Source organism: Anarhichas minor, unplaced genomic scaffold (genome assembly GCF_050575085.1).
Source record: "Anarhichas minor isolate MPS153535 unplaced genomic scaffold, ASM5057508v1 ptg000043l, whole genome shotgun sequence".
In the NCBI taxonomy this organism is placed as follows: Eukaryota; Metazoa; Chordata; class Actinopteri; order Perciformes; family Anarhichadidae; genus Anarhichas; species Anarhichas minor.
In genome coordinates, this window is record NW_027466489.1 from 3,680,179 (window position 1) to 3,696,882 (window position 16,704).

Here is a 16,704-nt window from a genome sequence, read left to right on the forward strand (position 1 = left end):
CCACGGAAAGCAGAAAAAAACATGTCCACTTTGCTAACCTCTGTAACTCACATGTGTTGTCCTTTGTTATCTTGTTGATTAAATGTCTGACAAAGTCTGTTTTGTTCCACTAGTAGAAAGACTGAGTCACTAGCTTAGCCTTTAGCTTGCAGCAGAAGCAGTCCACAGCAAGCAGAGAAAAAAACGCACAGGAAGTTAGCTCATTAATCCCTGGCAAAACTCAAAACCCTGCAAAGAATTGCAGACCACAAACCTGCTGCTGCCACCTGGTTACTCTTTTTATGAAATAGCAACTTGTATCGTCAGTTGCTGGATTAAAACTATACATTCGGTAAAGAAAGAGCACCTGCACAGTGTGTGTGGGTGCTTTAATGCCTATCTCCACGTTCAGTCAACTGAACACTGGCAACAAATGTCTCATATCATATCATATCACTCCAACAACCTTTAACATTACTAACATTACAGGCAAGGTGAGCCGTGTTATGTAGTTTTATCTAATTTAAAGAACAGAATACAATGCGTATAAATGTAGCTATAGTTTCAATAAACATGAGAAGGTAATCTTCAAAATAAATCAAAATAAACCTTCACAAAAATAAATCTCATTTTACTATACTACGACTACAAATACTACAAATACCACTACTACTACTAATAATAATAATATTCATAACAATAATCATTATTTCCATGCAGTTATACTTTATCTTAAATTACTTAACTTAATGTCGCTAGTTTTTTCAAGTAGAATTATAAAACTGCACATTATATTATTTTGCATTATGTCCTGTAAATGGATAAAAACAAGTTATGGAGCAGGAGGACACACACTCGCTTTCAGATTAAATTATCCTTGAATTAAATCATCTCATACATACAATAAAAACTATAGTAGTGTCAAATTTAGGTAATAATGAGATGACACCCCCTCCTCTCACCCCTCCCTCTCCGTCTCTAATTGGTCAGCGTCTGACAGGATTACACGGGTTTTCTCAATTGAACACGGTGAAGTTAAACGCTCGGACATCCTGTTAAAGACTCTCCTGCTTTTGGCCAAAAAAAGAAAGGAAAAAAAAAACTCGACCACAATTACTTTTCTACGACACTCTATCAAATGTGTGTAAATGACTTAAGTCGACAGGTCTGTGTTGTGATCACAGCATTAAATGTTGTCTGTGCTGATGGTCGCTGCCGCTGCAACACTAATGTGGTTTCTTAACACACGCCCGCATTTCGGAGAAGCTGCCCGTCAATTGACATTAGTTTAGACCGCAGGTCGTCATGATGACTCGGATTTTCTGGGATACAATTTTTCTCATAAGCGGTGAGTAACTTTTGTAGGAAAATACGCTTTTCATTTGTGTCAGTGTCTTATTCTGAGATATGTCTTTACGTTGTATTGATTATGATTACAATTCTCAGTATTGTCCCCTGTTTGATTCTACTATTTATTAATTAACTGGATCACTTCATGATTTGCAATGACAATCAGAAATCTGTTTCGTTAATCATGGTACTCCATATTAATTTGATTAGTTGTATTGACCTTACTGTGCTTGATAGTGTTTATCCTCTATATTTAATTAAACTTAAGTGTTATTTTGATGGATTTCTGTGTTATATGTACGGTGCGAAAAAATTATCATATTTCTTATAATTAAAATTTAGCACCCCCTTCTTTTACAACAAACCACCTTTTCTGTGTATAGGAGCAGGTTTCAATGTCTAGTTGTGATTGCGACCTGCTGTGTGTATTTATAGTGCTTTGGTCTCATCCTTTTAGTGAATGCTTGACCCTGTTACTATTGTTGGGAAGCAGTTACTCAATGAAGCATCGATATCACACAAGTCACATGATCATAGCTGCACAGGGGAAGATTACTGAGACTAACCCGCAGGTTGTTCATCATATAGTAGAATATGTGACACCTGGTTCTCCTTATTTTGGAAGAAAATTACAATACAATACAGTAATATATATTTTTTATATTCCTATAGGTACTTTTAGTATGTCTGTGGTACTCAATGGTGAGTGTACAGTGAGCTCTTTGGTACTTTTGTTATTATATTCCTGCAGGGATTTGTTGTTATTTCTTTATATAACAGCGTTTTATGTTCCGCTCTGCAGGTTCCCTCTTTACTTTTGGAGCAGGACCGAGCAATTCGACAATTATTGAATCCAGCATTTCCATCAATACGCACTCCACGGGTGCACCAAACACAAGCAGCTCTGCAACAACCAGCAGCAGAAGCGCGACTACCACAACTATTGCACCCACTACAAAAACCAACATCCCTCCAGTTAAAAGTAAGTCTAAATACAGTCATGTTATGTCAAAATGCAAGTGACGGTTCAAGCTCATTGTCAAGCCTTCTCCAGTAAAACAAAGCTTGTATTTCATATTCCCAAATTCTACGAAGACCTTGATCCACTCTCACTGCAGTGTTGCTTCCACAGCAGGTGTTCTTAATCTGATGTTATATTCCTCCAGCGACTATTTCTATATTTTTCACATCTAGATCATATCATATGTTAAGAGCTGTTTATTGTCCTCTCTACAGGTTCCCTTTTTATATTTGGAGCAGGACCGAGCAACCCGACAATTACTGAAGCCGGCATTTCCATTGATGTAAACTCCACTGGTGCTCAGAACATTTCATCAAGCAGCTCTGCAACAACCAGCAGCAGAGGCCCAACTACCACAACTACCACTACAACGACTAACATCCGTCCAGTTAAAAGTAAGTCTCCTCACATTCATGTTATGTTAAGATGCAGGAGAAAGTTTGGCTTATTGACAGTAAACCGAATCACTGTATATCAGATAAAAACGTGTCCTCATTGCTGCCCTTGATCCGCTCTCACTCCAGCGTTGGCTCCCCAGCAGGAGTTCTCAACACTGTAAAGCTTCCCATTGGGCTGCAGTGCATCAACACACGCAGACAGTGTGGCACTCACTGATACTTGATCCTCTTATCGTGAGTTAGGGCAGATATTGTGGTAAATTAAAGATTATGAGCAGTATACTCAGCAATATCACGAAAGCTGCGGCTATTGAATTATGATCTGAAAAGCACTTCACACGCCCTAAAAGCTGGTTACTGTCTCGATGTTCCTCTCGTTCCGCTGCCAAAATCACATGGAAAGGGAGAGGGGTTGGTAGGCAGATGCCTCAGGGACAACGGAGGGCTTTCACAGAGTCTGAAAGAAGGAGACAATACATGTAGGCTGCAATCCAAAAGCCCATTTACCGTTGGAATGGAGTGTGTGACGAAGGCTGTAATGCAGCTATCTGTCTGCATGTTCATCCTCCTTCCCACCCTGAATGCAACACTGTGCATCTGTTTCTTCTGCTCGGGGAACACTGACCTTTGTTTGAGTCAGTTATGTAGGAATTTGTCTGACTGTACAGCTTACGTGGAAGAAATGCCCTGGTTTTTTTTTTTTCTGGGTGTTCCTTTATTCGGATATTATTTTTCTGTTGTTTTGTCAGAGTGAAAAGTGAGATTGTGGCTTGAAAAGAAAGAGAGTCGGGTTTTAATTTCTGTTAAAGGGATCTGCGTAATAATGTGGGTGGATTGACAGAGGTTTTTGTTTGTAGCGTCTCACCAGGACTTTTCTTGACTCCAATTGTCCCTCCCAGGTAAACTGAGAGATGTAAGCCACCATAAATCCACACGCAACTGGTAACAAAAGGCTTCAGCCTACCTCTGGTGGCGTGGGTGTCAGCTTTAGGATTTAGTACTTCCCGTTGTTTCAGGTCTCTGCAGGCTTAGGTTATTTTTAGATTTATGATATTCACCTGTGTCATGTTTTGTTTTTGGGCTAACTGCACTTGGATTATATTTTATAATGTAATTCAAGGTCAAATTCATGCTCTGAAAAAGGACTTGGCTGATGGTTCATCAAGTGTTCTAGTTGTAGTTAACAACTGTACTCTCATTTCATGTGACCCACTTAAATATTAGTAGATATATTAGAGATTCATGGTCTTTCAAAAGTCTCTGAAATGTCAGCAATATCTTGTTTTACAACCTCACAGAGTTTGTGGCAGCGGCTGTTCGCTCTCATTTTGATGACTGTCCAGACTCCCACCACCATTTCTGCTTCCACGGCACATGCCGCTTCCTGATATTGGAGGAGACGCCTACATGTGTGTAAGTCGTTACTGTCTTAAATATAAAATGCCAACAGTGTTGAGTGCCGTCGTTCACTTGACATGAAAGCTGATAGAATGAACTAAGCAGCTGACATAGGTGAAACTACTCTCAGAATGAAGTCTGAGAGACTGTACAGTAAAGTTATAGTAATGACACCATTTCACATTATGTAAAAGAATATTTTACACTATTTGCATTATCATTTTTTGTTATTTTAGCATTTTAAAGGACTTTGGCCTTTATTTTGGACTGGACTTTGCTGAGCAGTGAGGTCTGACATAATGTTGGAGCAAAATGCTGCTGTCCTCCAAAAGAGGCATTAGTGAGATTTTAAAATCTAAAGCTATTTGGGACAGTAACCAGTGCAAGAAGGATGGAATTGGGGTAATTGCGGTCTCTGTGTTTCTGGAGAAGCTGCAGATAAGCAAGGAAAAAAATTAACCATGGACACCTTTCACAAATCAGTGTTTTATTTTCTAAATGATTAATACAGAAATCAGGAGCTGTATGACATCACATCTATGTTTTAATAGGTTAGACTGACTCAGTACCTTTTTAAATAATTGCAATAGATTTAGTCTTCAATATAAACAGATGACTGGAAATAGTGACTAGTGATAAATATCAAAATAGAATGCATATCTAGACATGCATGGCCTAAGTTATTTTGCAGTGTCTTTGAGTGAAACTGTTCCCCATGATTTTTCACTGGACTCTTTGTCTGTGGATCTTTTATTTACTAATTGTTTACCAACTGGAAAAGTAAACTCCTGAATTAAAGCAGTTATATATAAGTGTTGGGACTTCCCCTCTCAACCAATATCACTGTGATTTGAGCTACTTGTATAATCTATTAATTGCTATTTTTATGTTTCTACTAATACTTTGCTTACCCAATTTTATTTCCCCTCCTTGTTGCAGGTGTCATCCAGGCTTTGTTGGGATGAGGTGTGAGCATGCAGACCTGCTTGCTGTAGTAGCAACTAATCACAGACAACAGACAGTTGCCACAATACTGGTGTTGTGTGTGATTGGGTGTGTTCTAAGCATGGTGCTGTGTACACTTTTACAGTGAGTAACATTTTGTGGCATATTTTTTACCTTTTACCAAATAGAATACATGCTTGCTCGGATCATGGCTGATAAACTGTTTGTATTTAGGAACAGTCATGCAGCAATATGAGACAAGTTATTTTTTTCATCTCAGGGATGAAGTGATGAACGTGACGAGGATTCTTTTTAGGATTTTGAGTTTGTGAGTCTTCTGTTGTGCAGTTGCTGGTGGAGGCAGGACTGTCGCAGGCGGAGCCACGCACGTCACTACGTCACAGAGAAGAACGGAGCATCCTGCCATCTTTCTGAGAGTGGTACTTTATTTATGATATACACATTAAGGTATAAGGCTAGTTTATATTTTACTAGTTGTCAGCAAATCTCACGAGAAAAATTAAAAAATGTCCAACTCTCCTGCTCTTTCTCTCAGCGCGCCAAGCCCATTTGATCCTAATGGAGATGTAACCCTTAAGTAACAGGCTACAAATATATTGTTTCATTATTTTAAAAAAAAGAAGAGAGATTTAAAAAAAAAAAAAAACAGCTGGGCACTGTAGTTTTAAACAGACTTACTCCAAACACCACTCAAACAGGAGTAAATAGTGCATGTGTTGGGGACTATTTTCAGCAGCGGATTAATCCACATGTGGTGCGCTAGTGAGTATTTACAGCAGCAGGGCAGTAAATGTGGGATTCACTCAAAATAAACTACACTGCACATTTTCAATAATCATAATGAAGGAATGTGTTACCATGCTAGGGTAATTGTGTAGCTAATTTATCTGTTTTTTTTTAATAATGTTTGGAGAAAGAATGAGCTCTATGGCACAGATGAATCTGCTAAATCAGGTGTTGGATACACAGAGACGGATGAGATTTGTTGACAATAATAGAAATCTATAATACTGTCAGCCCTGTTCCTAAAAGGCTTTGTGATCCTTACGGGAAACAACCAACGTACCTGTTTATTATTTCCCTTTCAGTGGTTTGAGAAGACATCTTGCTGGAACATGAGCTGTTTGCATCGTGGCGTGTTTAGTTTTACTCATCCGCCCGGCCCACAAATCGTGAGGATTGCATCCAAAGAGGTATACACATGTTCAGATCAAGCAGACGTGGCAAGTGGCTAAGAACTATTATCGTCAATGTGGCTAAGGTAGGCCTGCTGGTTGACTGTTCCATGACATTTTTTTTTTTTTTCCACCAACTGGGACTGTGGACCTAAAGCACCGTAGGGACATGTTTACTTCACTCTTTGATTCTGTGGAAACACGCACAGAACTGCAACAGCTTGTTTGAAGCTCTGAGGATGAAGCTGCCTCCAAATCCTCCATGGGAATAGCTCTGCGTGTCCTGATTATTGTTTATGACTGGCCTAGAAGACGCGAGAAATGATATCTGAAGCCATTAATCATCCTGTGTGGATGTCGAAAAAGGAAAGGTGCTTATTTTGGTCTGCGGGACAGTAATAGTTAATTTAAGTCAGAAGACCCCAATTCCTATTTTGTCTTTAAATAACTTTGAGCACTTTTCATCAGAACTCTACAAGCACACAGGACATTTCTAAGAAATGATGGTGGGGGAAAACTGATGCTTTAGTGTCTGTTTTTAAAGAAGGAACTCACTTCACACGACAGGAGAAGGAATTGCTACATGGGCTGACTGCTAATGGATTAAAATCCATGGACACGCAAAACTTAAAATTGTTCCAATATGGTTTTGATGACTCCAGCTGAAATATTTCTCAGTTTAGTTTTTTATTCCTGAGCTGTATTTGAACGTGTTCATGCATCAGAGGCGTTTTTGATTCGCAAGCTATAACTGTGTCGACACATGCACATCCTGGGTGTCGCATTACTCCACAGTCACATTATTTCACAGTCCTATTGTATTGTTTCACTTTTCTGCAAGCTTTGCTCACTGTTCATAAACAAAACTGCACTTATTGTATAATGTAGTCACTTGAAAAGTGTCCACATAATGAGAGATGCCAAATACACTTTCTAACTTTGCCTGAAGGAGCGCTGAAGGGAAGAGGCACGCAGTTTGTACATCTAAGCATGCATGCTCTAAAATCACAGTTTATATTTTTAGAGAACACGAAACACTTTTAATTTCAAGAGTGGTGAGTGGTTATAGCATTGTGTCAGCTTTGAATTTAAATACTTTTTAAAGAGAGAAAGCGCCTCTGAGGGTTCATCTAAAACATATTCGATAATAATTAATCATCTTAATAATAATCGGTGAGGGAATACAAAATGGTGAACGCAAATTGACTGGGATATAAAGTGTGTATGCGCTTTTTGAGATAAGACGGAACAAAAAGAAACATGTAAAATGACTGTGACGGTATTTATATGCCAAAAAGACTCTGAGGGGGTTGTACACTTGTCTTTGTTTACAGAATGTGAGGATATTTACATTCAGGATATGTTATTGTTTGCTCTTATGTGTAAATATCAAAAAGATACTTAAATAATAAATGTGTATATATACGGTGTCAATACAAAATCCCCTGGACAGGGTGATCCTCTCATGCATTAACCTCTTACTTTGCCAGATTTATGTTTTCACAGTTGGAAAGCCTTTACTCTGTTTGTTTTCCAATGAGAAATTAAAAATGAAAGTGTGTATGTGTGCATATTTTTTATTTATTTATGTGCTTATTTACCGCTGCTCGGTATCTTGAGTCTGTTACCCGATTCATCGCGTGACCTTCTTTTCACTTCTGAAGCTCTTTCCTTTTCTCTCTCTCTCTCTCTTTAAATACCTTGATTTTCTGTCTCTCTGCTCCTCTATTTTTTCTCTTCCACTGAATATTTCAAGACACAAAAATGGCAACTCTGAACCTGGGGCACAACTGCAACAAAGAGCCGAACTCTTGAGTGCTTTTATAGCTGAAGGAAATGGTTTAGCCCTCTTCCATATTGCCATTCAGTTTATTTATTTGTCCTTTTGAGTTGGCAGAATCTACACCTATTCATGTTAAAGCCTTTGTTCGATGTGCAGGACTGCGCCATATACATCTTTTTTTTTTTTTAAATGTCCATTGTATGTCCTTGGGTTGAGATCTTCTCTCTTGACATGCTGCATCTCCTCTGCTCCTTCCCTTTTGCTCTCGGCATGAGGAGCTTCGTTTTGATTTACAATCCCATTATGTCTGCAATAGGCTTTCTGTGGAGCTCTTAGAGCTGTCTGGCTGAGCTGCTAAACCAGCTTTGAATTAAGCAGCTCTTGTGGCGCTTCCCTAAAGATGCACAATAGCCTTGAACATACAAAGGAGAGCAAGGGGAAACAAAGTCAATCAACTGGGGAAAAAATGCAAAGAAAAATCAAAACTTGTTAAAAACTCTGATTCATATTTTGTGACACAAAGTGGAAGGATGTGTTGTCATCATCAGGAAATTCTCTTGAACTCTTTAAATCTGATTTGGACACGTGTCAATCCCTATTCCCCATAAGTGGCTGGAGCTCTGCTTTGAATTGCGATGACATTGTTCTTTTCCCTCTGCGTCCTCTTCTGTCCCCTTTGATCCTCAGTCCAACATTCCCAGTATCTGCCTCTGACCAGATGGTTTGAAATAAGAGTATTTACAAAGGTATTAGGGCTAAGCAACCCTGCCTTGTTCTCTTCGCTGCTAAGCACTGACACAAATTATGATGAAAGCTCAGAGCTTCAGTTAAAGGGTCAGTTCACCCAGATCACATGAAAAAGGTCATTGTACACTGGGAGCTGATCCTCAAGGGCCGCTCAAATTACTTCATTTCATACAGCATGAATGTGATGTCATGATATTTCAATTCATTATTTGTAAATTGATGACTGACATTTGCATATGTTTACAGAGTTTTACATCCATTTCTAGACTTAATATGAGGCTTCAGCAGTCTGAGTTAGACAAATCAAGTTGGTATTGTCCGGAGTTGCAGCTTTTTGAGTACAGACTTCCCTCTTTGTGTTTCCCCTGGACAATGTTTACTTGCTGTAGAGAGGAATCTCCTTCTAAAAATGACTAACAAGACACACTCTTGGTTTGACTACCTCGGGCGGCTAAAGCCTCATAGCGAGAGCTGACCTTTATTCTATTGTATAAAGAATGAGGACTGACCGTTGTCCACCATTGTTTACAGTGGAATCACATTAGGAGACTCTTCAGGGCCAGTACGGATGAACATTTAAATTAGCCAATAACTTTCACTGTTCATATGGGCGTATATTATTTTAAAATTGATTTAAAAAAATAAAGTGAACTTGACCTTAAAGTTGAGTAAATATGTTTCATTGTTAAGTTCAAGCCACCAATTATGACAACCTCCCTGTTCCTTTGTGCTCAGATTATGAATTTAAAAGGAAACAGAACAAAAAAATATATATATTAGTGATTTGTACTTCTCTCTACCCCCTCATTTCCTGTTACCTCTCTACTGTCGACTTGTGATGAAAGTATAAAATACCCCAAAACAACTTAAGAATAACAACCAAAGGCCCTGAATAAATTAGAAGACAATCAAACAAATGCCTCCATACAGGAAGTTCCATCTGTTCCCTTAAGAAGCAGGTGTCACTATAAATCAATACAAAGTTCAGAGTGATCAATGTTGAAACATCCTGATGGCAGTAGTGTATTTTCAGGACAACACAGCCCCCATCCATGTGGCCCAGGGGTAACTGAATCATTTGATGAGTAAACTAATTTTTACATTGCATTGTTGTCATTCAGATTCTTGCGCTTTTTGTAAAAGGTGTTTATTTTTTTTAAAACACCATCTTTTGTTAGTGCTAGATAATGTATTAGCACTGATGATTGTAGTGTTGTTAAATATCAACTTTGTCTCAAAATCCTTTAATGTTGTCATCAAATGAAAACATGCAACGGGGCAGTTCTTAGACAAACTCTATAATTAATATATATTTATTTCTCCCAATCTATTTCAGTCATTAGTAAAAGAGCATGATAATTACAGCTTTTATATTAAAACCCATCATTTTCTTTTCTATAAATATCTGTGTTGTCAAAATACTAGAATTTCTAACTTTGATACAATATCTTAAAAATATCCATATTTGACAGCATTTTTGATTCCTTGGAGAAAAATTGACAATATTGAGAGCACGAAGTTTGAGATAAATAGAACGAGGCTATCATGTGACAACGACGACTTGTCTTGACTAGCAGCAGAGAACAGCAGAGTGGGTACTGCAGCGGTGTGTGTGTGTGTGTGTGTGTGTGTGTGTGTGTGTGTGTGTCAACTCACTGTTGGAGAGAATAGAGAAATAGAATGTGCAGCTGGTACCGGTATATCGAAAATAAGTATTGAATCCGTTTTAAATTAATAATTAAACAAGCTGAATCCATATTCTTGACAACAGTAGCAGGAGTGTTTAATTAGAGCTCTAAAGTGGTTGACCGCTCACTCGGGTCATCATCCTACATCCCAGAAATTAGTTCAGTAACTAAAGCAGTCAGGCTGAGTAGCTTTGGAGTCCATGCCTGTTTGGACTTAGTCATTAGTGCATGTGCTGCTGAAGCAGTGACGGCAGCTCCTCCAGAGAGCTGAGCCGATGCTCTTGAGGAACGTCAGGTTGGCTGTGCTTGTCGTGTCTGTCTAAAAGGAACCCGTGGATGCCCACAGACCTAGAGGCGAGGTAATCGTTCACATAGTGGTCCCCAATATGAGCTACATTAGCAGCTAGTACTCCACATTTCTGCAGTGCCTGATCGAAGATGGCTGGACTCGGCTTCGCTATACCTGCTTCCTCTGATGTAATCAAAAAGCTGAAGTGAGACAGCAGGCCACAAACGCGTAAAATCTCTTCTAGGCGGCTGTCAAAGTTGGATACCACACCCAGCTCCAGTCCTAGAGAAGAGCATCTCTCCAGGGTCTTCTGTGAGTCTGGAAATACCTAAAACAAAGCGACAATACACAATTGTAAGTTGACATTTTCTGTGCTTCTTCATTCACGACGGTAAACATTAATATAAAAAGCAAACAGTAGTAATGCACAAAAAATGCTTTACAAAAAGACAGTTTTAAACACAACCAAAGCATCGTTTGACGATGACTGTAATCGTAAATCAGTTAATTTCAAAAGTAACTATTATTCATTCATTATTATTTATTTTATGTGTATGCCACATGTCATCTGCAATTTACCTCCCAGTTCTCTGCATTGCAGAAGTTATGATAAAGGTTGTGAGCCATTGTATTTATCAGGGCTGGGTCCTGTACCCTGCACTGGCAGAAAGTGTCCCGCACCACCCTCATCCACCAGGACCGTCCATCCAGGCCCTGAGCGATGCCATAGTTTGGGTATCTGCTGGAATGATGTCGATATGCCTGGCGGAAAGCAGCTTCAACCTCCACAGGACTGAGGTTCAAGCCCACTCGTTCAGCCTCCTTGCAATACTGCTCTCCCACAGATGCACGCACCTTCAGCAGGGTGTCTTTCACATCCCATAACACCCAGCGCAGAGGAGCTCGCATTTCACCTAGAGAGGTAACGCCACAGACATAAGACAGAGGAGTGTCAAAGCAAAAAGATTCTTCAAATCAAATGATTCCTCCCCAGGTTGTTTCTATGTAAATGACTCAACTTGCTAGTGTTAATCAAATTCTACATAGTGAAGTAAAATTATCCCAATGTAAGGCAATATAAAAAATATTGTACAAAAGGCCTTTTTCAGACATTTTGACATTTTAGCACAGGTGTTACTACATTAAGTACCAATAAAAATGATAAAAGTGTAAATTGTCCTGCCACAAAGGGTGATATATAATCAGGTAGCTTAAATAGATACTGAACACTTAAACATTTTAGAACTGTAAGCTTAACTATATGACTGTACTGTGATGAAACATCAATGCTGGTGCTAATATTGACATTTCTAGCCAAATTGAGAGGATAAATCGTCATTTCATGGGTTGAAAATGGCTCAACACGCCATCTGCTGTTTTAAACTAACCCTGAACCTTGCAAGGCCAATGCTGACAGAGTTGGGACTTATCTATGTTATGAAATGTATGTAAAAAAAGAATGTTAACATCCTCTAATAAAGAGGCCAGGAGATGTCACTGAGCAACCCCGGCCTCAGACATCCACACCCCCTTCTTAGCCCTTTGACCATTCTTTATTGTTTCCATGTATCAGTGGGTAGTGGGTCAGACTCAGACCTGGAGTTGCACATTAATGGAAAACACCTGCGTGCCATGAATGTTTAGTGTCCTAGTAATATCAGCAGTGACGATACCAGCACCCTGAAAACGAAGCAACTACATGTAATTCAGCCACCATTAATTATTAATTATTCACACGTCTTTGACCCCTTCAAGACACAAAGGTGCTTTGGTTTAAATGGAAATGTCTGAACTGACAGTGAACCAGACAACCCTGTGCTATGTTAGCGTTACACATTATCACAGAAGGTTAATGTTAAATCCCTGCTGACGCTCATTATGACACACACACACACGTAAAACGTTACGCCACCTAACTACATGCTGTTGGGTACAAGTTCTGACCGGAATAACAAATATCATACCTGGCTAACGTTACGTAAAATGTCCTTGAACTAGCTGTGTTATTACATTTACGTTTAACAACGTTACGTTTTCCATACTAGCTACTTGTCAGCCTTTGTTTGCACAGAAAGCTAACATTACTCAAGAAAACACACTACAGAGGTTTTAAAGTTTAGCACGTAAAGTTACCGAAGTCAAATCTTCAGAGCTGTCAGCGGCTGTGTTGTAAACAAGCGTCCTAGTATTCTTCTTCGCTGGTTCTTTTTACGGCAGCTGTTACCATCGTCTGCAGTGGTGTGGAGTTTTAGCTCTTCTGAAGTCCACTCCCTGGTTTAATTCACCCTCCCCAAAATGTGTCAATTAACAAACCAATCCCATATTATCGCTAATTGTTATCCCAGTGTCTGCTTTAAATGTGGCTGGTTGAGTAGTAGTAGCATTGTCTTTATACATCCAGTACAGCAGGCGGCGGTATGTTCAAAACAGTAGCTACCAAAAATGTCATCTACCAGAGGTGTACGCATGCGCAAAAGTTAACACGCATGTAGTCAAGTGGAGCAAAAGCAACCGAAAACAAACTCCTACGCGTGCGAAGTATCAAGAGCTGTCACCTAGCTGACCTTATATCGTTTCACTAGTTCAAGAAGAAGGAAAGACCTGATGTTACTGACGTAATGGCAACTCCAGCTCTTCGGATGTTTCGGAGGTTAGAGGGTCTCTTTTGTGTGTACAAACCCTCCGGTGTCCACTGGAAACTCGTTCGGGATACCATTGAGACAAATCTTCTTAAAGGTGAACACAACATATCCTTAAAATCCTACCCTGCGGTCCATCAAACACTCGCAATTACATTTATTTGCCTCCTGTTAGGCATGATACCGTTAATGTGCAGATTAACATTTGACAACCAGACACTCAGCATTCTCTTTAACCTTGGGATTCCATGTAAATCACTGTATCCTGCCCTCTGTATGTGTCCTCTTACAGGTTTAGACGCTGCACCGTCCCAGCCACTTCCTCAGGAGGTTCGCTTCTTGGCGCACCCAGTCAGTGAGACTGAAGCACCCAAGGGACTCGCACTGTCTGCAGCCTCTGTGCCAGTACTGTCCAAGCATCCTCTGGGTATGTGTGTGTGTGTGTGTGTGTGTGTGTGTGTCAGCTTCTCCTGGGTCACCTGCTTACTGTCCACACACATCAGCACACAAGTCTTCTCATGTAATGCTGTCTGCCCTAAGGACTCAAATAATTAATATTTGTTGCTGCAGTGCTTTAAAAAAACAACTCTCATATACAACTTATCCCATGTGTAGTTTATTGAATCACTCAAGTAATGTGATTTCAATTTGATGTTAGTAAAAATCATGACGTGGTTAATATCTTGTCTGGTGAGCCAACATTCTGCCATTATTAAAATGCAGACATACAGGAATATATTCATAATTGATTGAATAAATCAATTCACTGCAAGGTCACCGTGCACCTGTTTCAGTAGCCAAAACCATGAACACCCCCTACTCATGAATTGAGAAAAAAAATGTTCAACTGTTAACAATACTTTGTCAAGTATTTTGATCAAGGACATGAACGGTTTGTTTCTTCTCACGCATGTTGCAAAAATTAAATGTAGTTTTAACTTTTCCCAAACTACACTCTTGTTGTTGTTTTTTATTGTAATGTTAATTGCACTTGTTGGACATGTCACAATGGCTTCTCTGGAAAAAATATCTATTGAATTATTTTTTTTATTTTCCTGGACATATTAAGATAAACCATGTATGAAGTCTATGCTGATGGCTCATTAGTGACTTCAGAAGTGCAGGTTGATATTAGCTGGAGTGACAGTCTGTGCACATTGACTGTATATAAGTGAATAAAATGTGTTTCCTCTCGTGTGTTTTAGTCACTGGACCTGAATTCCAGCATATTAGAGTTGGAGTAGGACATCGCCTGGATGCATTCTCTTCTGGTGTTCTGGGTATGATTTTACAGCTGAGTTTTTTTTCAGACCATGTTGTATTTAAGTTACGAAGTCTTTCCGAATATTCACACCGTTTTTTTAACTTTAGTTCTTGCTGTCGGGAACGGAAACAAGGCTCTGAATGATTTCTACAGAACACGAGTCACAAGGGTAATTTAAGATTTCTGCTGGTTTTACATCGGATACAATGAGGATACAATATACACATGTTTGTTGTTACAGGGTTACACTTTGGAGGGTGAATTTGGGACTGCAACAGATGATTTCTCTCACACAGGCAGAGTTGTGGAAAGATCCACTTACGGTATGATAGCTTACCTTTTTTACCTGAATGTATTCAGTTTCAACAGTTGACTCTGTTCATGACACATAGTTTTAGATCATTACAATTAAGACAAAGTATTGTATCCAAAGCAACACAATGACGTTAGCTCACTACTGATATTCAATAATATGGTCTCATATCCATTCGCTCTGTTATACTGTACCTGTAAATAATTGCATTATTAGATTATTTTTTTTTAGTTAGTATCTATTTAGCATACTAGTATTTGTAAACATGCCTTTGCTACATTTACTAATCACAAGCTAAACAAAGCTTAAGCTCACTTTATCAGTTAATGTTCCTTGTGCTGTTTCTCACCCTTAAATATCGTGTTCAATAGGTCACATCACACAGGATAAGATGGACAGAGTCTTAGCGATGCTGGAGGGAGCCAATCAAAAGGCCTTGTTAATGTAACTAAACCTAATATTTTTTTACATTTCTATAAACATAAAATGAATGAAATAAGTTTTGCTCTTAAGTTCCTTCTTATTAGACTGTTTCTCTCTGTGCTTTACTCTTGAATCAGACTCTATGCACATATGATCAGTCCACAAAGTTACTTTAGCACAGCCACAGTAAAGTGCCTAATTATTATTATTTGTACATGCAGGTAGATGACTGTTTTTGTTTTTGTATAAAGGTATTCCAACGTGGACATGCGCTCACAGGAAGCCTATGAGATGGCTGTGCACGGTTTACTGGGTCCAGAGGGGAAATCGCAGCCTATTTTGACAGGCTTGCGTTGTGTTCGCTTCCAGCCCCCCAACTTCACTTTAGGTAAATAATCTTCAATTGAACACACAGAAAACCTCATTTCATGATTTGAAATATGCAAATATTCAGGGATACCGACTGATATTTGTGTGTCTGTTCTTACAGAGGTGCAGTGTTTAAATGAAACTCAGAAATATTTGCGCAAAGTCGTGCATGAGATAGGACTCGAGCTGCGCAGCACAGCAGCGTGTAAAGGAGTTAGACGGACCAGAGACGGACCCTTCACCCTGCAGGATGCTCTGATCCATCACCACTGGACTGCTTCGGATGTTATACAGGCCATCAGACAATACCACTCTAAAAAAGATCAAAAATATTCTCACACACAGATCAAGGACCCAGCATTTCAATCAACAGAAGAGAGTACGACGACTCAATGCAATGAAACTAGCGACGAAGCAGCAGTAGGCACAATTAAATAACTTGTTGCTGTGTTAATACAAGTCACAGAACTGCTCACTTCAGTTGGAAAAGAGATGTGAAAGAACACAGATCCTGGTTCCTGAAAGAGAAACGGTATTTGTTTTATATGCAAAGTCCTCTCCATCCACAAAGACACTTCCTGCATCTCATATATATTCCAAAGTGTTCACCTTTGTTATGCAGGTAAAATGTTATACGGTTGTGCATGTAATATTAACTTAATCCCAAAATCATATTATGACATTGTTTGTTTTTGATGAAATTAAAAAAGAATTTGACCAACATTTTTAAGAAATCTTTGTTTTTGCTGCAATTTGATAATTTTAGTTTGTCAGTGTCTATAGACAAGATATTAAACTGTGAATTAGTACGAAGTGGCTTTTTGTATGACAAGTAAAGTTAAATCAACACTCTTGAAGGTCTGTTAGATGACACGATGCACATATTTTATCAGCACAAAAAA

At 39.0% G+C, this 16,704-nt stretch overlaps 3 protein-coding genes across 4 annotated transcripts; 2 read left to right on the forward strand and 1 right to left on the reverse strand.

The window, feature by feature from the left end:
• The first annotated feature begins 1,287 nt into the window (after positions 1–1,287).
• Positions 1,288–5,603, forward strand: tgfa (transforming growth factor, alpha). Its single transcript, XM_076110675.1, has 5 exons — positions 1,288–1,327; positions 2,132–2,311; positions 2,587–2,745; positions 4,047–4,161; positions 5,086–5,603. Exons 1-5 carry the CDS (start codon positions 1,288–1,290, stop codon positions 5,237–5,239), a joined length of 648 nt encoding a protein of 215 aa, XP_075966790.1. The 3' UTR covers positions 5,240–5,603.
• Positions 5,604–7,850: 2,247 nt separating this feature from the next.
• On the reverse strand, positions 7,851–13,176 carry hdhd3 (haloacid dehalogenase-like hydrolase domain containing 3). Of its 2 annotated transcripts, none has more exons than XM_076110673.1 (3): positions 12,928–13,176; positions 11,374–11,708; positions 7,851–11,122 (listed from the first exon to the last, which is right to left on the reverse strand). In XM_076110673.1, exons 2-3 carry the CDS (start codon positions 11,701–11,703, stop codon positions 10,727–10,729), a joined length of 726 nt encoding a protein of 241 aa, XP_075966788.1. In that variant the 5' UTR covers positions 11,704–11,708; positions 12,928–13,176; the 3' UTR covers positions 7,851–10,726. The 2 variants fall into 2 exon arrangements, with proteins under 2 accessions (XP_075966788.1, XP_075966789.1); XM_076110674.1 differs by lacking the exon at positions 12,928–13,176 and adding an exon at positions 12,759–12,890.
• Positions 13,177–13,263: 87 nt separating this feature from the next.
• trub2 (TruB pseudouridine (psi) synthase family member 2) lies at positions 13,264–16,525 on the forward strand. Its single transcript, XM_076110898.1, is given in 9 exon segments — positions 13,264–13,530; positions 13,726–13,860; positions 14,639–14,713; positions 14,805–14,866; positions 14,939–15,020; positions 15,382–15,454; positions 15,685–15,821; positions 15,924–16,191; positions 16,193–16,525. Coding segments are annotated over 9 exon segments (984 nt in total). The 5' UTR covers positions 13,264–13,412; the 3' UTR covers positions 16,227–16,525.
• The last annotated feature ends 179 nt before the right edge of the window (positions 16,526–16,704 follow it).